At 44.6% G+C, this 22,298-nt stretch overlaps 1 protein-coding gene across 17 annotated transcripts in view; it reads right to left on the reverse strand.

The window, feature by feature from the left end:
- TCF7L2 (transcription factor 7 like 2) overlaps positions 1-22,298 on the reverse strand; it is a 221,069-nt gene that overhangs the window by 16,864 nt on the left and 181,907 nt on the right. For 14 of the 17 annotated variants that reach the window (XM_026446668.2, XM_026446669.2, XM_026446674.2 and 11 more), the window contains 3 exons: positions 9,422-9,554; positions 6,700-6,802; positions 4,661-4,747 (listed from right to left, as the gene is read on the reverse strand). In XM_026446668.2, the coding sequence (XP_026302453.1) occupies positions 4,661-4,747; positions 6,700-6,802; positions 9,422-9,554 (323 nt within the window). The remainder of the gene's footprint in view (positions 1-4,660; positions 4,748-6,699; positions 6,803-9,421; positions 9,555-22,298) is intronic. The other 3 variants (XM_026446675.2, XM_026446665.2, XM_026446659.2) reach the window with 1 other exon arrangement.

Genomic DNA, 22,298 nt, shown 5'->3' on the forward strand with positions numbered 1-22,298 from the left:
TTTAACTGACGTACTTGGGCGGAAAAGTGGGCTTGGACTACCTGCCAGAAATCGCACGTCCACTTATTTTTTGAGGCATTATTAGTGGTATCTAAGAAGACAATTTCCTAAGTCCTAATCAGCTCTAAAATGAAAGGTGAAATCTTTTGTTGTATATTGACAGCTAAATAAAATATTAACGTGGTTGAAATATACATACATTTTTGACAATGCTGTGCAAGCCTCATTAGGCCTCATCCTGTTGATGAAGTGCAATACAATTTTTATTTTTCTTTTGTGCTATGTCCCATCATTTGACAGGAATGGGAGAGAGTGAGGCAGGAAGACAGGGAAAATTCAAATAGTTCCTATTTGGTTCATATCATAAGTCATGGACATTTTAAATAAGTTTGTATCCCTTTGTGGAAAGATGCAAAAAAAAAAAAAAAGGAAAGGAAAGAACAGGTGTGCACACACACACAATAAAGCTTTGATTCTGATTTGTATGCCCTTTCTCCTCTAAAATTTAGGATTCCTATATCACTTTTACTTCATATGTTGTCTATGCATCATTAAGAAGTCTCCTAAATGATTATCAAAATTATAAATGAAAGATATAGTTTATTTTCTCTCCTCTCATGCTGCTCATTTTTTTGGACAGTTCTCTAAGACCACATTTTAGGGCCTGAATTGGCATTTCCCAACCAAGTACATTAGCCAGGACAGAGAGAGCTAATTTCAACCTATTCTTGGCCCATCTGCAAACTGACAACTGGCTCAAACACCTTTCTCATTTTCTCTTTTGCATTGTGTCACCATGATTTGTACTGGGTTGGAAGACTCACCCCTCTTCAAGCAACATATCCTACTATAGAAAAAAGTAGTGAGGGAGAGGGCAGAATCCCAAAAGAAAACAAAATGGCAGCCTCCTGCTCCAACCTGGCAAGGTGATTCAAGTGAGCAGATGGGAAGCTGTTCAGATGAAGATCATGGCAACTGTTGCTTTCTTAGTAAGTCCAAACCAAAACAGTCCAAGGTACTACCCAAGGAATAATAACCTGCTTTTCACAAAGCCAATTCTGGTGGGAACTAGAGGGCCTGCCTAATGAGGATCTATCACGACAATTCTCTCAAAAGGATTTCGTATTTATTTACAAAGTTTCTTCCAGAAGTGGGCTAGAGATAGTTTCCATTCAGCCAAAATAAGGTAACAAACGTTAATTTGAAAAATAATAAAATGATTAAAGTACTAACTGAATCTACACAGATCAACAGAGGAAGGAAAGTTAATGAACAATGCTGATTCTTGAAGAAGGCCCAAGCCACAGTAGACATTTCACTCAAAAATCCCACCCTGATGTGGCCTCTCCTGCCACTGCCTTTACAAATTTAAGCCAGTGGTGAAGACTGCATGACATGACTTTAAAAATAACAACCATACAAGTCCTTTGAATGTATCAAAAAAAGAGAGAGAGAAGGAAAATGTAAGGAAACAAACAAGCTAACAACCTTCATCCCCTTCCCCTCAAAATAATGTGAAAAACAAAAAAAGCAGAGCCCTTGGGAGACACTTGGGCTCCAAGTGACACCCTGTTCCTTCCCACTGCTTGAAGGCCTCAGAGGAAACAGAAGCTAAGAACATGTGTTCTTGGAAACCCTTGGGTGAAGTGGTGGGTGGCAGCTTTTACTGTGAATTTTAAAGGCCTGACATGCCTCAAATACACATGTTCCCTTCGTGCAGAATGAGAATGTGTGTACAGACGTGCGAGGGAGAGGGAGGGGGAGAGAGAACAAGGCTGCGTGTGTGAGTGTGTATGTGTACGTGTGTGTACATACACCAAATACCATGGGAAGACGCCACAATCTGAGTACATTTTGGGGTGCAAACTTCCAATGCAGCCATGAAGAAGACACATTTCTAAGTTCCCATACCTACACGTATATTCCCGTATCTGAAAAATGTTCAGCACAGAAAGAGACCGTGTGTGAACGTGGATGTGGGCTGTATACATATACCTTCGCTTAAGAAATTCCTTTCTGCAGACAACTATTTCATGAAATGCAATAAACACCCTAAAAATTCTAAGCAGCTCATTATATACCCCCGTCTGCTTTCACGGCTCCAAGCCAGAATATAATGATGAACCTTAACTTGTTAAGAACAACTAATTTTTGTTTCTGGCTGTCTCAGGGGCTTCTCTCTTACTCACTCTCACTTTACTTCACTGTTGACACGTTTCTGTTAACCGGATGTCATCTGCCGGCCTTGATTTTATGCACAAGCAGTAGGATGCATTTTCCTGTGCAACAATCCTGCTTTGAGTTGCATTAGGTTTGTCATTATTCTCTCATTTTCCCCCTTGCACTTGTAACATTTCATCTCTTCCTGCCTTATTTTTTGTGAGCCACGGTGCACCCACATTATGGTTTATACATGATCTCGCTCCCTTTGAAGCCGGCAGATTTCAGAGCCGGCTCTCGTCAGGAGAAGAGCCTTGCACCAATTTAGCGGGCTGAGGGCCCGGAGCTCCAACATCTCAATCTAAAGGGGGTCACAGGGTGGCACAAGTGAGTGTCAGCAAGAGCTGTTTAATTGCCAATCTAGGCTTCTCCATGGTGTTTAAAGTATAATGACCCATCACTTAATTCTGAGAAGTCCTGGCCCCACTGCCGAATAGAATGAATATCAAAGGATGTTCTGGAACAGGGCAAGCTGCCTACATTTGCTATAACTGCCATAAGTATAATAGACCTATACTTCTGTCGCCCCATTACCACAATAATGTATTTAATTTGCTGTATACGCTTTTTAACTAGCTATCTTTCATTTGGTCTACCTGGGGAATCGGCCGCCTCTCCCCGCACCTTGAGGCCCTAACCTTTCTTCCTGACGTTCCCTTCCTTTCCTCCACCCCCTGCCCACCTATAAATCATCGACTAACCTCCTAATGATAATTCAATCGATCAGCTTAACCCCAATCCCTATCCTACCATTACTTTACCACTTTTAACCTCCGGAATGCACCAAATAAACAAACATGAAAAAGAACCAGGTGCAATATACAAATGCTGGCAAGGTGGGAAGAGGAGCTGTGGACTATAAGCTGCTACACTAACAGAACTACATGTAGCCGTGGTCCCTGGGTGCTCTCCACCTGGGAGACCCCCTATTCATTCCCATGCTTTGCGAAGCTGTGATGACACTATTTACTAAGCGTATGCTTCCTCTTCTCTCCAGGCCAGAGAACACACGAGCGTTTTCCTGCCTAACTAATACTGGTATGGATTTTGAAATTTTGATGATACATCGCAGGTAGAAAATTGGTCTTTTCAACTGCGATATCCATGGCCTAGTTACCGATGCTAGATATGCCACAGTTTGTTTTCCTTAATGAATGTAACTCTCTGTCACTGCCAAAATTACTGTTTTGTAAGTAGGAAAAGCAGCATCTTGACCTGTCTTTCCAGGCCCTTCTCTGGTCTTGGCTTGACATGTTGGCTGCAGGGACTGGGGAAAGAAGCTGGGGACAGCATCCCTGCCATGTAACGCATGCTAATTTCATTATGTGCCATCATCAGAATGGGTTGGTGATTTCAGACCATCAGCAAAGTCTAAACCTCCACCGATTTAATTAACTTGACTGAAAATCAGATGAACAGAAAATAAAACTATCATTAGAAACAATGAGTGACTACTTAAACATACTGCTGCCAACCGGTTTGTAAATAAACTAGCAGTCACTGAAAAATTAGCCAGAATTAATCAGAGGGAGGAAAAGAAGGACAAGGGGATAGGAGTGTATCTTGCAAATGTATTTCTATGCTGAAATATAAATATACATGAATGTACAGCACACACACACACACGATTTTTGTTTTAACTTTCAAAGACTTAGAGCTGCACAGACCACTATGATACGCACCAACCACGTGTGGCTACTGAATATTTGAAATGTGGCCAGTCTAAACTGAGAAGTGCTGTGTGTATAAGATACACATCAGATTTTGTACCAAAGCTCAGTACAAAAAAGAACCTAACATCTTATTGATAGTTGTTGTCCAGGGATAGCATGTTAAAATGATAATATTTTGGCTATATTGCATTGAATAAAAACATGTCATTAAAAATAATTTTATCTTTTTAAAAAAAAACAAAAAAAAACCTTTTTTAAAAACACGGCTACTACGAAATTTAACATTCCCGCTGTGGCTCACACTATACTTCTATTGGACAGTGCTACCTTCGACGAGAGGAGGCGGATGCTTTCTTGTTGACTTGGAATCACAGTCTGAGCTTTGAAAACACCAATAATCTTTATTCGAACTCTTCTTGGTATAATAATAAAACTACCTTCACCGCTACCTTTCTTGCTGAGGACAGGACAACAGAGAAATGGCATTTTTAAAAGCTTCAGTCCTGTTTCTCCCTTGCCTTCTTAATTCTTTAAAATACATTGTTCAACTGAGCGACTCAAAAATTTTACCCAGAAAGACATCACTTACCTTGGAATTTCAGGGCAATTTTTCAGGATTTTCTGGGAGTACAGTCTAATGTCACATTGGCTTTACACTAATAGAACTACATGTAGCCGTGGTCCCTGGGTGGCCTGGTGGCCATCTAGAGAACTTCCTGGGAAGTCACCCATGGCCTTGGATGAAGGCCCCGGTTCTTGGAACTCACCTGGACATGGAAGCATTGACAGTCAGAGCTGTGGGGTAGGGGTGTCTGAATCCTCCTGTCGTGATTGGGTACACTGGTTGACCTTGCCTACAAAGAAGGGGTACAAAGTAAGAGACTTGAAACAAGGGTGGGGGTGGGGACAAGAAAAAGAAGAAAAGGGAAAAGTTCTCTCTGCACAGTAAGCTTTATTCTCATTTGATCAGAACAAAAATCTTGGGGATTGTACAGGAAGGATCAAAGGGAAGAAACACAGAACAATTTGAATGCCATAAATCTGATAGGAATGGCTAATTAAATTTTATAACCTCTGCTTATGTCAATAGAGACCCTCTCCCCAAGCTGAAACTAGGTGTTTTGTTGTAATAATTAAAGGCGAAGTCTCGCTTGCTTTAATGGAGCCATCACACTAATTGAGGGCTACACATCCAAAGGAAAACAATAATGAATGTAAATTTATACCAAAATAAAGTACAGTGAATCAAAGGACTTCAGTTGCGCTTTGGGCCTCTTTCGGTATTTAGATCTCGGTGAGAAAACATTAAATTAACAGAGCTTAATTTGTAGCCTTTTGTCAAATTAACAAGTGTTGACAAGAGTTACCGGGGGGAGAGTCCCCAAGAAGAATTGTGGGTAACCAATAGACAATCACACCTCATTACAATAATTAAAAAATACAGCAACATGCAAAATAGCATCCTCATGAAAGACACACAACTTTTTCTGACAGAGGGTTGTCTGAGTTGGCTATTCCTTTTTATCTAGCCTTCAAATATCTCCCCATCAGCTGAATGGGGCAAATGATCACTGAGAACTATTTGAGGGTTGGCCCCATCTATTTAGAAGAAATGGGTCACAAGCTCATGTTCCTGTCTACCCTCCCAATAAAAATAAGGCGAGACAAAGAAACAGAAACTACACCCAGGGTTGGTATTTGGTATAGCTACTACATAATGCAATGTTTTTTTTTGAAAAAAAACAAAAAACAAACAAAAGCAAACAAACAAAAACACAGGTAGAATTGTGGGGTAAGCCACTCCAAAATGTTATCTTCCTTAAGGCTTTGTAAGGCCATCTTCCCTAAGACTCAAACCTGAGTTTTACCAGGATTTATTCCTTTTAGGATTCAATGTATTGTCCTGTGTTGTTCAGATCACTGACAAACAAAGAGAAATATATCCACAGAAACAATCACGAAACACATATTACACACGTGCTCATGCAAAAACACACATACACACAACCCGCCACAGTATGCTAATGCATCAAAGGCCTTTCTACTCTGAATTTAAAACACAGTTTTTTTAAGTTGCAAAAGACAGTCAAATAATCTGGCACTGCCAGGAACTAGGACTGATGCTTACGAAGGCCCCACATGCTACAGTGACAGTTCCAACTGCCCCATTCCCACTGTTCACAGTCATTCAACGTGCAAAGACTCTCAGAGAGATGCTGATTCAGTCCCAAGGAGCTTCTCAACAGACAAAACTTTCCACTGCTGTTGTCAACTTGGGAGTAATGCTCAGCATGAGGTGGGGTGTCCTGGAATCATACGAGAACATGCCCTAATCCCAACCCTGGATTTCAAAACAAGGCAGTTCTTGTTCCCGCTTCTGTGCCCTCAAATATGTAACACCTAAAAGGTAGGACTCGAGAGCCTCAACCCAATGACATGATTGCAGTTTGGACAGCCAACAGCAGAACGGCCATGATCAGCTTCATGGGGTGGAAGTCCCAGGAGTCTTCTGCAATTCCCAAAGGATCTTCAGGGCACCTCTGTCCACAGAGCCTTTGGGGACCATGGTCTCGAAATGCTAAGTGCCAATAACTCTTTTCCTACATAATCCACCTGAATGGCTATGGATTTGCCTGTATTCCCACAGGACACCTCAGCAACACCTTTCCTGTACCCTCCCACAGCCGCCTCCCCAACCCTGGCTTCTAACACACACACACACACACACACACACACACACACAGAATAAAAAATAAGCATGCCCATGTAAGAAACAAAAAGGAAATTAAAAAATGGAACTCCTTACTGTGGTACTAACCATCCTAGCGGATGGGGGATTTGTCCTACGGTGCCAGGCGATAGCGGGTAATACGGGGATATATCTGGAGGGTGCGGAGGCCGTGGGATTCCTGAGGGAAGAAGCAGCATTTTAGGTACAAAGGAGGGAGAGAAGGAAAGAGCAACCCGTTAGGGGAGGAGAACAGGGAAAGAGGAGGAAGACAGGCATCTCTTTTGGAATCCTAACACAAGGTTCATTTGTGATTATAAACCCTAAGAGTTGTTGGTAGGTTTCATCTCATTTTTCTCTTAGCCTCAGTTTGAAAAATTAGTTTATCTCCTTCTAAATGGACTGGGATAGTGGGTAGACTCAGAATATGCCATCTTGGGTCTTTCTGCCTCACGTGGCTGGTGTGATTGTTTCAAGTTGAAAAGGAACAACCTCAAAAAGGCTCGGCAGCTGGTGGGGAATGAAGCAATGGTAATCCCTGTTGCTCTTACAACACTGGCCCTTTGCCCTGCGGAGTTTCATGCCTTACCTGCACGAAAGTTACTCCTCTGATTTCTAACAGACTTTTTGAGCTGTGGCATTCAAAAGGTTACTACCCTTGCTTTTTTTTTCAAAAACGGTGACTCCTCTAAAATGTCTCTGCCTCTATTTGGATGAGCTGGAGAAACTGATCAAATGCCATGTGGCATCCTATCCAAGGTAGAACCAGAGCTGAACAGAAAAGGAGGTGTTGGAGGCTTATGCACTCCATTCTGGAACTTCATCCGCTAGAGGACAGAGTCGCCTGTGGGGATGAAGCCCATCTGCTGAATGGGCACCTTGTGCGCTGCAGGGGCTAAGAGCTTCACAAGGCACACGAGTGGATTCTGCAAGTCCGTGCCACCGCATGCCTGCCAGTTCCACAGGAGCACATCCTGCAGTCGACTCTGACAGAGAAGAACTGATCTGTGCCGTTGAAGTGGGAGGCAAAAGGCACAATACCACAGAATTAAAACAGAGTAAAGGAGGGAACGGACTGCATGTTCGTGGATGAAAACGATTTCATTTTTTAAAAAATTCATTCAGGAAGCTTTTAATCTGTAAATTAAGTCTCCCTGGGTGACATTTTCATGCAGACATTGCTTTCTCTCTATTACAAAAACCAAACAGATTAGCTGGGCTTGGACCCTACACCGAGCCATTTGCACACTTGAAAGAATGTTCGCAGAGGAAAAGTAAACAGTCCACAGACGTTAATCATATGTTTTACGATAACCATTTAAAAGCTATTCCCTGTACTACCATTATTTAAATGAGACATTGACGCTGCCATTCACTGGTAGAGCCTGGGGCCGGCTGGGGGAGGCTGCCAGGCATCCAGGCATCCAAGCGCCAGGCTCAGTCCTGCACCAGCACAAAGGGGCTCAGAGACCAGTAAAACCCAGCTCATGTGTGGCTTCTTTCAGGGGCAGTGAAGGCCGCCTAACCAGGCAGCCTACCTACCCCAACACTACCAGTCAGTCCCCTCTAACGAAGTGATGCGTGATCACCGACTTAAACCCATCCTTTCAATTACTGAGCTGGGAAGGGAAACTCCTACCAACACACTGGGTAGCCTGAAAGACACACACTAAGCTTACCTGTTCTCCCGAGACCACCCCACCAGGAGCTGGGGCTGCCTGCCTGATTTAGATCTTGTTGAAGGAGAACTAAAAGTAACCCCACCTTCTCTCCTTCTCCCCTTTGGGAAAAAAGCAGTCAATGAACAACTGGGATAAAAAGGGGATGCTGGGTTGGGTGTGGTGGCTTATGCCTGTAATCCCAGCACTTTGGGAGGCCGAGGCGGTCAAAAGTTCGAGACCAGCCTGGCCAACGTGGTGAAACCCTGTCTCTACTAAAAATACAAAAATTAGCTGGGTATGGTGGCACATGCCTGTAGTCCCAGCTACCTGGGAGGCTCAGGCAGGAGAATTGTTTAAAACTGGGAGGCAGAGGTCGCAGGGAGCCAAAATCGCTCCGCGGCACTCCAGCCTGGATGTCAGAGCAAGACTCTGTTTCAAAACAACTACAACAACAACAAAAGGGACACTGAAAAGCATGGCAACTTCTCCCAGACACCCATTGGTTGTTCTATGAAGAAATGAAGCAACCTGCCTGGGCTTCAGTATTCACATCTGTAAAATGGGCTCAACAATACCTAGAATATTGTAGGGGACAAAGAAGTTAAATAAATTAGCAAAGAAAATGCAGAATACAGTGATGTGGCTTTTTGAGGCTATACCAACAAGCCATTGTCAAGTAGTGACTGGAGCCTCTTAGCCAGCGAGGGAGCCGAGGTTTGGAAAGTCATGCTGTCTCATCTTCCCAGGAAGCTGAGGAGGAACCCAAGAAATGCCTTCAATGTGATTCCTGCATCCAGGTCTGTCTGAGGCTCTTAGAGTTAAAACCCACTCCTGAAACATACTGAAGACTCAGAGCTGGGTTCCCAAGACAGCCCCGTCAGGGGTACTGGAAGCCATAAAGAGATATTTAACACTGCAAATGAACTTCTCCAAAGGGAGCGGAAAACCACTCCCACACCAGGCCTCAATTACCCCAAAGAGCTTCCTTTTCAACACCCAGAAAAGCAACACGGGCCCCCCACCACCGTTCCCACTCAGTCCCCTACAGCTCGGCCCCTGGGGTTCCTGTGGAGGCCTCAACAGATTCCCCAGAACCCCAGGACCAGCGCTCTACCTTGGCTCCCAAGCCCATAGCCTACCTGTTTTGGGGTCTACGTCGGCTGGTAAGTGTGGAGGTGGGTTTCCCGGCGTGAAGTGTTCATTGCTGTACGTGATAAGAGGCGTGAGGGGGTGGACATGGTGAGGGTGCTGCACCACTGGCACTTTGTTCGACTGTGGGGAGGAGAACAGAGAAAGACACCATCAAGCCGGTTCCGGCAGCCCAGGTCTTCAGAGCACCGGGCCCGTAGGTTCCCCTGACTGCAGCCTCCCACCTGGATTTTCTAAGATGCACTCAACGCTGCCCGTCCCATACTCCCCTGAGTCCAAATAAATAGATAGTTGTAAGATAGCTCTCTGGGTGGGTCTGCTTTAGTTTTTATTTCCCCACTAAGCCTGGTTTTTAAAATACCTTCTCCATCCCTACCCTATTATGGAGCCCAAGAGTCTGCACTTTTCCCGTCCACAGGTGAGTTGGAAGCGGGGACTTTAATCTCCCATGCCTACTGCGTTTCCGCATGTGGTGGGGACCTCCTACCCTAAGGCCCCACCTCCAGGAGGCAGGCAGGCTGCACAGGGGACCATCTAGGAAAACCACCACTTATAAGAAACCGGCCGGGCCCAAATCCCACCCAGCCAGCCTCCTTAGCCACCGCTCCCCTCCCCCCAAAAGCTCCTATCCCCTCCCTGCCCTTAGAAACAGCAGGCATGCTACAGTCCTTCTCAGACAGTATGGATGCAAAGCCCCACTCGTGGTTTGGGTGGGAATGTGAACTTTGCCAGAAAGCTCTAAACTGCCTGGCAATCACCTGCATATTCTATGCAGATTACAGCAGCCCTGATTCATTAGGAATTTCATTAGAAAGTCATCCGGGAATGCTAATACATTAACTGGATGATGCCGAATTGGGCTAATAAAAGGTACGCATTTTAGAAACGGGCAGTTCTAGAAAACAAAGTACAGGCATTTTTGTGTTTGGGAAGGGTGGGTCAGTGGACAGAAGCAGAGGACGGGGTGGGGGGAAGAAAAGCATTTAAAAAATGTTTCTAGTTGCCATACCCAGGCTTTCCCAAATTATTCTCCTCTTCTTTTCCCCACCTCCTGCTCAGTCCACCCCTCCCTACTCCACTACACTGTGCTATAACTTAGCCCAGCAAGATCACAAAGAAAAAATTAAGCTGAAACAAGCGAACTACTGGGCCATTTACGGAGAGTAATCCAATTGCAAAAAACCCTATTCCCCATAGAGGATTTTCACTAAAATCCTACAACAGGGACATTTAACCAGATTAGGTACCAGCGAAGATAAAGAGGCAAGTATTAGATGATGAATGGATTAGAGTCAAGTTTCATTTCAGAACGTGTCTTCATTTCCTTTTATTACTTTTAGGAAGGCACAACTTGCATTAACATCAAGGAAAAGGAATTGCATTAAAAGAAAAGAAGGAAGGTTCTAGTGCTGCCCACTAGCGCTTGTTGAGTTCAGGGATCACTAAGCAGTTAGTTCTCTTTACTGGTTCTCTTCTTGTTCCTTTTTTTTTTTTTTTTTTTTTTTTCTAATGGGTGAGGAAGGAATGCAATATAGGAACAGCATTTCTTACCACAGGTAATTGAGGGGGAAAGCATCTTTTAAAAAGTGCTTTTGACTTTTTTGTGGTTATGTGTGGAAAGAAAAATAAGGCCTTCTCTCTAGATGCCCCAGAAAAAAACTGCAGAAAAAGAAGTCAATGTTTCCAACAGCCTGGTTTACCAATTCCTATGTATAACTGGACTCTTGGAGAAAGGGGAGATCATGTCCAGATGACATGATCTGTTTACAGTAAAGAAGCACAAATCCCACGGCCATGTTCTAAGCAGGACTAAGGGGAGATGTGGGGAAAACCCTCTTTCTCTACTTTACAACAAAAGAGGAAGACAGCATTTGGGCAATCATGGAGTTCACTGAGCATAAGATTTAAAAATTAAGTCTCCATCTTCTTAGATATACATATGAAGGCGATTCCAACAACAGGTTCTATCCCCCTGTGTTCTGGCTACCAACACCTCTCCCAGTATTATTTTGCACACCTGAGCCTAGCCAACTAGTTTTTTTTGCTTATAGGAGCTTTGTGTTACATGCTACCATTTTGCAATCAAAGCAAGCAAGTTAAAAGCCATCAAAGCAGAGAGAGCTTTGGAAACCAGAAACACTTCCACAAAAGGGGCAGCCATGAAGGGCTGGGCAGGCCAGGGCCAGGGTGAAGGGCTGCTACCTCATGGCCAGTGCTGGCACCTCATGGACAGACACTAAGGATTCCCTAAGAAGAACATTTGCTCAGGACAACTTGAGAAATAAGGAACAAGGAAGCTCCCACACTGTGTGCTGAGGTGGGGAGGGAAAAGAGAAAAGGAGAGGAAAGGAGGGAAAGAGACAGACACGGACAAAGTGGAGACCTTTGGAGGCAAGGCTGTTGCTGCCTTCCCGAAGCTTTCTCTTTGGTTGGAAAGATACATACCCGCTGACATGAAAGAAAGCAGACCAGCTCCAGACAGTTTAAAGTGAGTGTGAAAAAACACCAGGGCCAGTGGGGAGAGTCACCCATAGCCCAGAGAAGGGAAGATGATCACTCAGGGGTGGAAGGACTGATCGAGTACCACGGGAGGAGGACCACCATCAGCCATGAGAAGCAGCACATGGGAGAAGAAAGGGCTAGTGGTGGGCATCAGAACCAGCAGCAGTCAGCCCCGAGTCAAGCATCTCCCAGGATGCTTCCCACTCACTCAGATTCCCCAATCCTAGGAAATCTTTCAGTAGGCCCTGATTCATTCACAGTGGGTCTGGACTCAGGACCCAAGCATCTTGGGCCTGCTTCCTGGGTGTTGTGGGTGGTTCTTGTGTTCAGCCATGAGGACCACATGCACACAGGCAAGCACAGAAGTCAAGAGCCATGAGTTCTGATGATGAATCAAGTCCTAGTTCTTAAGGAACCCAGGAAAAGCCTTAGCACATAACCCAGTACATAAGTTTGTTATTTATTATCTATTACAGTGGTTTATTAGTAAAGTTATTTTTACTGTTAAGAAGAAGCTGTCCAGATGACATGATCTGTTTACAGTAAAGAAGCACAAATCCCACAGCCATCTTCTAAGCAGGACTAAGGGGAGATGTGGGGAAAACCCTCTTTCTCTACTTTACAACAAAAGAGGAAGACAGCATTTGGGCAATCATGGAGTTCACTGAGCATAAGATTTAAAAATTAAGTCTCCACCTTCTTAGATATACATATGAAGGCGATTCCAACAACAGGTTCTATCCCCCTGTGTTCTGGCTACCAACACCTCTCCCAGTATTATTTTGCACACCTGAGCCTAGCCAACTAGTTTTTTCCTGTTCAGTCAAAACTATATCATGGGGGTGGGGGTGGGGTGGAAGGGGTGGTAGGGAATTGGAAGCTTTAGGTGCTGCCAGGCTTTACGGGAAAAAAATGGGACCTGTACTAGGACTAGCCCTAATCCTTTCTGACCTCAACTGCATGCCAGGCAGGTCCCTGTGAAAGAACAGAACTTCCTCTCTGTCCAAGCTCATGGGTTCCCTTGCAAGAGAGGAGAACTCTGTGGTCATACCTGCCGAAACCAGGGACTACTTGCCACTCCATCCAACCTCCCTCTACCTGGAATCTTCTATGATGGAAGGATTTTCTTCTTGCAAATGCCTATGTCTCTCCGGCCTCAGACCCCAGAACCCTTTCTTCCTACACCACACAATGCCCATTGCTGGGGGTGTGTGTGCACCCTTCTTGGTCCCACTATACCTAAGTTCCTTAGGGACAAGGACTATGTCTTCTAGAACTTTGTGTCCTCCCAAGTGACCAGCCTGTGGAATGGAGAGCACATTCTCCTAAACTGCATAAGAACCACCAAATTGCAACTGCAAGCATTCGAAGGGAAAGACAAAGCCAATCACAGATTCACTTCAAGTAAACGGCGGTGCTCTTTAAATGTAATCTCCTTAGAATCACGGAACAGAGCATAGTGGTCCTTGTGGACCATCCAGTTCAATACCCTTGCAGACACTATCTCAAATGCAACTGTGCCTTTAAAAGGGTTTTAGGGGCAACTGGCAATGCACACAGTGATTCAAGAACTGAATTCAAGGAATACCTGGGTTTTAATTCTTCCTCACCAGGTTGGCTGTGTGACCTCTCTCAAGACTTCCTTTCTGTCTCTGTCAACTCAGGATGAGAATCATGTCTACCTCACAGGGTTGTGAAAACTGAATAAGAACTTGCATGTAAAGTATTTAGCACAGTGACAGGCACAAGCTAAATGTGCAATACAAAGATGCTTTGAAAATGCAATCCGATGAATACTAATGATGACTCAGTTCACTATCCCTCTAGCCTCTTCTGATTTAATTCACGGAGCGAGGGGTACACACAGCCACGACTCCACTCCTGATTTCAAAGGTAAGGATGTTTGTTTATGGGGCAAGATCGTTCTAGATGATTAGTGGCACTTTCCTCAGGCACATACCCTTCTTCAAAATGAGGTGTTTAATTAATCCATATATTTTAATATCTCTTGTGAGAAGAGTCATCATTTTACTATGCCAATAAATGAGATTGCCACAGAGGAGCTGAAAGTTAAACAAACAAACAAACAAAAAAAGGCAGGTGGAGATGATCATGGTCCCTTCCAGATCAGGGCAAGGGCCTTTAAGTAAGAGCTGTCACAAATGAAACACAAAAGAATCCAAATAGAAAGATGCCCCTTGGATGATCTCCTTCTCTTTGAACACTTCCCACTTCTCTAACGAGGTCTTTAAGAATTGTATTCAAAACCGCACCACCCTAAGAAAATTCAGATGTGAAAAGTAACTTGGTTGCAACATAGACAACCTTCCAGAAATGCATTCATGGCAACTAAATTAGCAGTAACTATCCATGCTGGGGGGTGCTGGTGGGCTCATTAGCCTGCAGTACTTATTCCCTCCTCTTTTTCTCTCTTTATAAACAGAGCCCAATGTGCAAGGGAAACAGCTCGACATAAGGCCAGGTGCCTTTTTGGGAACTATTTTACCTAAATACATCTTCAGAACTACATGGGGATACAAAGTCATTACGACCAGTGACAGCGAACCAACGTTCAAGGTCATGGTAGTGAAGGTCAAGCAGAGCTGTGTGAAGAGCCTGCGTTGCTGTACTGAACTCTGAAAACATGATGAAAATGGACTCTCTGAGCCACAAAAACAGCAAACACTCATATACGAATAACTCACACAATTTCAAAACTGTTATACTATAGCTACCGAAGTGACACCACCACCATCAGCTTAGAACGCCTTTTCCAGATGAAATGAGGGTAGGATGGGGATTGACCGGTTGCTACCCCTCAAGCACTACCATCCACACCAGCACAGCTCAGGGTGGCCACTGTTCAATGGTGCCTTGGGCTCTGTGTCTGTGTGCCTCTGTGCTGAGTTCATGGCGTGCTTTATTCTAGGAAATCCTCACAACGAGCCTATGAAGTAGTCGGCATTTGTTACCAGTTCCACGCAGTAGGTAAAGACATTTTTTTTCCAGGTTACATGCCTTGAGAGAGTGGTGTTTCTAAGCTCTGCAGCCTCACCTGCCTGCCTCCACCACCCCACTTCTGCACTGTCCCAGTCTGCAGAAACTGGCATTACTGGGATGGGGTTAATTGCTGTGTTCATCTAGTGAGATGCACCCAATGAGATCAGCCTGGGCCAACCTTCCCATTGGACACAGCTGCTTCAGGACTCTGGGTGGGATCTGTCCTCAAACTCCCACCTACCAATCACTGCATCCTACACCATTTTCGGCAGATATTACCCCCAAAACCCAAATTAGAAGGAGCTCAGGGTTCCCTGCCTTAGCCAGGCATACCCTTGCCACAGGGCATTGAGTATTTTTAGTACGGATTTTTACACATGTGGCTGATTATGGGAAGAGGACTGGGGATGGAGAGGATAAAGACATTTAATAGGATGTTTCTGCTTCTCAAATACAAACACGCAACATATCGGCCCAGCAGGATTCAGATGATAAAAACACTTTACGTGGTCAGTCCTGGGCTGACAAGAATCTAAAGAAAAAGGCCACCAAAAAACCGAGCCATTAAATGAAGTACACAGTATCTATTTACAAGGAACCAAAATCCTCATCTGACTTTAAATCATTCAGGGCTTTATGCTTTCTACCTGGAGAAATCGCTATTTCGCAAAGCCAAGCTTTCCTCTGTCTGGTTCCTTAGGTTCCATGGGTTTTCAGCATTGAATAGTTAAATTATAAAGCAAAGGTCCTTTAACAGCCCTCAAGGCACACAAAGCCCTTCCACCCAAAGTATTCATCGTATTCATCGACTACAGTCGGGGGGGAGGGGGGAATGGGGAGGGGGAGGAGCCCCCGTGGCTGACCTTTGACCTTTCAAGAACCGTTAAGCATAGCCCTCTGCAACTTGGCCATGCCACCCTCATCGCCAAGCGCCCACACACCCATCCAGACGCTGTTCTTCATTTGGAACCTGGCAAGTGAAAGATTGATTAAGGCACTTCTAAGATCCCTCTGCTTAGTCCCCCTCTCACCCCGACCCCACAAGCCTCTATAACTGTGGGCAACCTAGAGGGAATGAAAGCTTGCCATTCACCTCCGCAACCTATTAATCAACAGACACTGAAAACAAATAGAGCCATTGCTGGCCCTGGTGTCTCCCTTGGCCCTCCTCTTCAATACGCCCCTATTGCTGCCTCTTTCTGCAGAAGGAAAATGGGGCCAGAAAGTGCCTTTAGGAGCTCCGCACAATAAAACTAAAGCAACAGAGGAGCATTTGTCAGCCTTTTCCCCTCCTCAGGGTGGGCATAGAAGGTCTTTGGGGGTCTTCACTTACCAGCCCTCCGAGGGGCTGAAATCAGCATGAGGAAGGGACACTATTCACTCCAGGTTTACATTTAAAAATGGGTTTATAGTCCACCTCTATGCATTTTTCCAGATGCCGTTTGCTATGGCTACAGCAAGACCAATGGCAACAGCTAAAACGTTAATAAAAATTTCACGTCACTGAAGCTGTGGCAAGTTGGGGAAGAGGACAGGTTGGGGACACGATGAAGGAAGGACTGTTTCTTATCTATCAACCACCCTTTGGCAACTCAACTAGTCCTGTTTTTCCAGCCTGTGAGGGTGGTGAACAGTCAGCCAAGGTAACCCTCCTGTCCCCAACAACCTATGACCCCAGCAGTTAGGAACTATTTCTGCTGATGGGATGGTCACAGGAGACACAGCCAGTGCAATCTGGGCCCAGCCCTGCATGGACAGTCCCATCCAGGCCAACACTTGCTTTTGCATCCTGCAAACCTCTTACATATACACAGAAAAAAAAAAAAAAACAGCAGTCATGACTTCCTCCCGTGGCCCCAAATGGGTCGGCTTCCTCAGAGCATTTTACCCTGGCCCATGCCCCTCTCCCCTTGCAGCTAGACAGGACCTATCCAGTGCCGTGGCCGGGGTCCTTTCTTAGTTGAATGCTGCTCCTTTCTGTCTAAGGCCTTGCTCCCAGCTAATGCTGGATTGTTTCCCTGGACAAGACTTCTATTGATAGCTACAGCACTGCCTGTTGGAAATAATAAATAAAAGACATAAGGTTTCACAGGGTTCGAGTTTTACTTGAAGACACAAGGTGGTAAGAGAAAAGAGATCTGCCTGTGAGATGCAGAAAAGCAAAGCCCACCCTGCCAGCCACAGCACACAGCCTGCATGCTCCGGTTGGGCTGCTGCAGAACCTACCCCCACAGGCTGCAGAGTTAGAGCGTCAGAGCATCTCCAACCCCTGAGAGCCTCCCAGGAAGGGTGCTACTTATTTGTTTTGTAAATTATCAATGGCTGGCTTTTATTTCTCTTTCTCTCTCTCTCTCTCTGGAATCAAATCCATTTAGACAGCAAGAGGAGGAAGAGAGACGATTCTCCCTGCCGTCTGTGAAATTCTGCCGACTCATAGTTTCTCATGGATTCACACAGGCATTAAAATTCTCCTTGCTGGGAAATGACTGAACAGAGCAAGCAGGGAGAGGAGAAACGTGTAGTCAGTTTTCATCCAAATTCTCACACACACACATGCAAATACCTAGAACAAACTCGATCACTTCAAGTCCTTGACCTTTTTTGGGGGGTAGCCCTTTCTATATTATAACCACCCAGCTGGTAACACACCAAACAGACTGCCAAACGTGAAGGGTCGAGAGGACCAAGTTCAACTCTTAAAGACCTTTTCTCAGTCCTCGAAAGGAGGATGGAAGGGCTGGGGGGTGAGAGGTGGTGGGTGGGCTGGAGGTGTTGGGATGGAGGAATAGAGGAACATTCGAACCTGGAAAATAAAGAAGGTGTTGAGATGGAGGAATAGAGGAACATTCGAACCTGGAAAATAAAGATGTGCACCAGCTGCTTGGCTTTGTGAAAACCACAGCCAAGGCCTGACCCAGCAAAGCTGTGCATTCACAGGCTCTTGAACAATTACTTCCAGTTACGTTCATTAAACATAATTTATTTCCACTCATTCTCATTTATTTTCCAATTAAAAAGAAAACATCCCATTGTGCCTCCCCCAGCCAACCTTTAAAACACTTGCAAGCTTACTTCTTAGCCCACCCGGTCCAGGCTCGCCCCTGATCAGCGAGTTTCCAGGGTTTTCTTCCTGCCTGCCTCTGCCTCCCTCCGGCAGCGTCACAAAATTCTCAACCTGGAGGTCAGTGAGGGGGTGCGACAGGCACAACGGGGCCCTCTGTCCTAATCCTCCACCAGGTCTCAGGGATGAAGAACCAGCCACTTCACCTCTAAGTAATTTCCCAGGAATCTGCAACCTCCACCCTCCCGCCAAATATTTCTCTACTACTTGGGTATTAAATGATTAGCGTTAACATAATCAATCTTGTTAAGTGTCCGAATTTGCAGAGAATGTTTGGGAATTGGGTAAGAGAGTACAGCTGTTTCTAGGAGAGCGGATCTTCAAAACCGAGCCAGAAATAAATCGAACCTATCCCAAATGAAGAAATCCAAAAGCTCAAATTCAAAACAACTTTTAACAAACATTAATGATTTCCAGACCACCCCCTCGCCACCAAACACAACAACCCCATATCTAGAGATTCCTAAATATAATGGAAAGGAAATCACCAATTTTGATGTAGAGCAAATTTTAACAGCATAATGGTTATTACATCCTGAGAAATTAAAGAAAGAAATAGTGAACAAAATCTGACACCGACTTTCTAATTTATTTACAAGGAACAGCTGCATAAAAAGCTCTTTTGTTTTTCTTGTATACCCTGTGCCTAACTTTCGAATCTCAGTCTTATTTGAAAATCATGCCTACTCCATGGAGTCTGAGAAAAGCTCAAGAAAGAGCTTTTTTCCTTCGCTGATCAGGTAAATTTTCCCCATAGAAAAGAGGAGGTAAGCCAAGAGGAAGAATGAACGTTCCCACTCATGTGGCTCAACAAATACAAATGCCCAAACCCTGTGATTCAGCAAAGACCGACGGAAAGGAAGACGAACACAAAGGCAGAACTGCATTGTTCTGTTCTATCCTGCCTTGTTAGTATCCCAAACGTGGGCATCCTCTAACGGGCATCTGCAGTCAGAATAAATAACACGCATGAAAATGACGCCGAGTCACCATGGGACGAAGAGGGTAAACACAATTGCTGTCCCTCCGATCTCCAGGTGATGTGTTGCAAGTTTAGGGAACGAGGGAGTGACCCAGGCAAAGTTGAATTTTTTCAAAAATCCTCAAATGTGTGCAGAAGTATGTAATCTGGAGGGCATGTCAGGATTTCATCACATTCCAAAATATTGCAGAAGGAAAGAATTCTATTACACAGCTCAGCTAGGTCCCCAACAACCCCAAACCACAAAGGGGAGGTTTCCCTAAGAATACAAGGTTTCAGGCTCTGCTGCTTCCAGAAAACGCCAATGCAGCAGCCTGTTGTGACAATACAGAGATCATAATATCTGTATCACTGGAGTCGGGAATTTACATTTTCAAAGAACTCCCTTCTCATAAGACATCAAGAATAGTGGTTTACTCCCACCAAGCCAACAGGACCACTGTTAAGTAACACAGGTAATTTGAGAAAACTAGAGTCTAGAACCTCAAGATGGGAGACTGTACTGGGTGTGATATTTGCAGTAACACAATGTCCACATTTGCAACACAGCCTCCACTCTCTTCCCCACCATTCCTGACAGTTTACACAATCCTAGATTGAACCAAAAAGTTGCACACAGCTAGAAAGGAAAACCAAAATTTACACCCATCGTTATTTTAGGCTCAACTAGAGAACTATCTATGATCTTGTGTTTTAATATGACACACAGAATTTAATTCATGATGTTGAAAATATAAACATAAGACTATGGTATATTTCATTCCTTCTCACCCCAAAATTGGATCGAAGAGCTTATCGACCACTGCAGATTACTTCTGTTTGGTCATACAATAACACCACAAACAATAAAAGTAATAATAAAAGTAATTAAGGAATTGCCTCCAAATTCAAGAGAATCCCCTTACAGCTTATGGCAAAAGATAATCACTCAAGCTGGGCACGGTGGCTCACGCCTGTTATCCTAACACTTTGGGAGACCAAGACGGGCAGATCACCTGAGGTCAGAAGTTCAAGACCAACCTGGCCAACGTGGTGAAACCCCCTTCTCTACTAAAAATACAAAAATTAGCTGGGCGTGTTGGTGCATGCTTGTAATACCAGCTACTCAGGAGGCTGAGGCAGGGGAATTGTTTGAACCCGGGAGGCGAAGGTTGCAGTGAGCCGAGATCTCGCCATTGCACTCCAGCCTAGGCGACAAGAGTGAAACTCCGTCTCAAAAAAATAAATAAATAAATAAAATAATAATAATAATAATTAAAAGAAAAGATATGAAGACACAGTTGAAGAGAGTATAATGGATCCTAAACCCCAAATTCATATTGCAAAAGGGCCTTCTCCCTAATCATTAACAGCTCAATGAGCTGTCATCAGGCTCTTTTCCAAAACACATTTTCTATTAAGTTTACAAAACATACCACAAGCAAGACGTAAGCCCTAAAAAGCCGGCATCAAAATCTGGAGATTGACAACTAAAGACGGAACAACAGAAAGTTAGCATTAAATATGAAACCAAAATACACAGTTTACACAGCGCTGCTACTGTTAAAGCCTTATCGCTCAAAACTTTCAAGCTTTTAAAGTATGCTCCTCTATGAGGCAATGTCGTTTTCCTTCTCTCTCTTCCGATGGAGCCCACCCTGGTGGGTGAAGAAAAAAATTATTTGTTAGAAGAAATTCCAAACCATACCACCCCTTCCCAGATTCCAGCTCACCCGTACTTGGGGAACAGGGTCTGCCTTACCATAGAAGTGTAAGGACGGTGATGAAAGTCAGACTTCTCTCCTCCCCATCTTTTTTTAACCCTTTCTCCCCCTCCCCAAAAAACTGCTGTGAAAATGACTCAGAGAAAGGGCATAGCGTGAGTTGACCATTTATTCTTGTTTTGTTTTTTCCTTCCCATGATCTAAATTGGGGGGTGGGGGGAGCATAGGTTAATGGTCAATACCATAAGCAGGGACATGAACACACACACATCCCCCCATACGTACACCCCATACACACACCACACACCCCACTACTCACCCAGCAATTCAAATTGAGGTGCCAACCGCCCAACTGCTGGAACAGAGAGACCCCGGAGGCTACTGCGCCTCCCTTACCACTCAAATCTTCCATTCCCACTAAAACTGTATCCCTAGGGTACATAACAGCCTTGGTTTTCCCTCTCTCCACCTCTAAAAAAACTTTCTCTGTACCTTCGAGATGGGACTGGGCCAGTTTTTTTTCTCCTCCCTTTCTGCTTTTCTCACTTTTCTTTTTCCTCCCAGCTTCCCCTCCCTTTAAAGCTTTCACTTAAAGAACTGAAAAAAAGCATCTAAAAAGATTGAAATGGCCCCAGATTCCTGGCCAAATAGGCTCAAAATGCTCAAACTTGTCACTCATATTGCCTAGAATTATTGTGTTAATCCTTCCTCCTGCACACACATCCCTTACAAAATCTTAAAAATAAAAAACAAAAAATCCACTAATAATCTAGAGTTCAGCTGGTTGCAGATTTAATTAAAAAAAAAAAAATTAAAAACTCCTTCTACTTTCTAATCTTCGCCACTACAGAATCTGTGAAGGAAGGGGGAAGGTCCATGTTCCCCAGCCAGCTCAGGGCACCTCAGCAGAGTCCCCTCCCTCACCCGTTACCTTGGGCAGCAGGGAGAGAGCTGCCGCTAAGAGTAGCAAAGAAATTACGGCCAGCCATGAGGGAAAATGATCAACCGAGAGTGCAGGAGGCAGGCACTTTATCTGCAAGATTGTCAAATCCCTCAAAACAAATTTCTTAGGGAGAGGGCTGCGATGGGAGAGAGGAGGGAGGAGGAATGGATATTTTCTTGTCACAGTGACACGGAAGTGACACTTTGCAGGGCCTTGCCTGCCCTGTATACACCCTCTCTTCCTTCCAGAGTAACAGAATGTGCCTGAAAGATTTTCAACTGACCTCCCTGGAAGCAAAAGAAAGGACGCTTCCTGGTCTCACTAGTATTCCAATAGTCAGAATGCTAACTCGCTTTTTGGACTGTTGAGTTTTGTGAGCTTTCCCCAGGAATCGAGAGAGAAAGAGAGAGAGAGAGAAGGAAGGGAAACGGCAGAGGGATGCAAAGGCTAGAGCTGAATCCCACAAACCCGACTTACTTTTCCTGGGGCTCTTATGGGATCCAGGGCTGGGTACATTTGTGTGGGTTTAACTTAACTTGAGTTGAGACACTCAGACATCACAGGCCAGAAATCGTCCTCTTTTACATGAAGGACGGGAGTGTGGGAGGGTGGCCGC

The sequence above is a fragment of the Piliocolobus tephrosceles genome, chromosome 9 (genome assembly GCF_002776525.5).
Source record: "Piliocolobus tephrosceles isolate RC106 chromosome 9, ASM277652v3, whole genome shotgun sequence".
NCBI classification, from domain to species: domain Eukaryota; kingdom Metazoa; phylum Chordata; class Mammalia; order Primates; family Cercopithecidae; genus Piliocolobus; species Piliocolobus tephrosceles.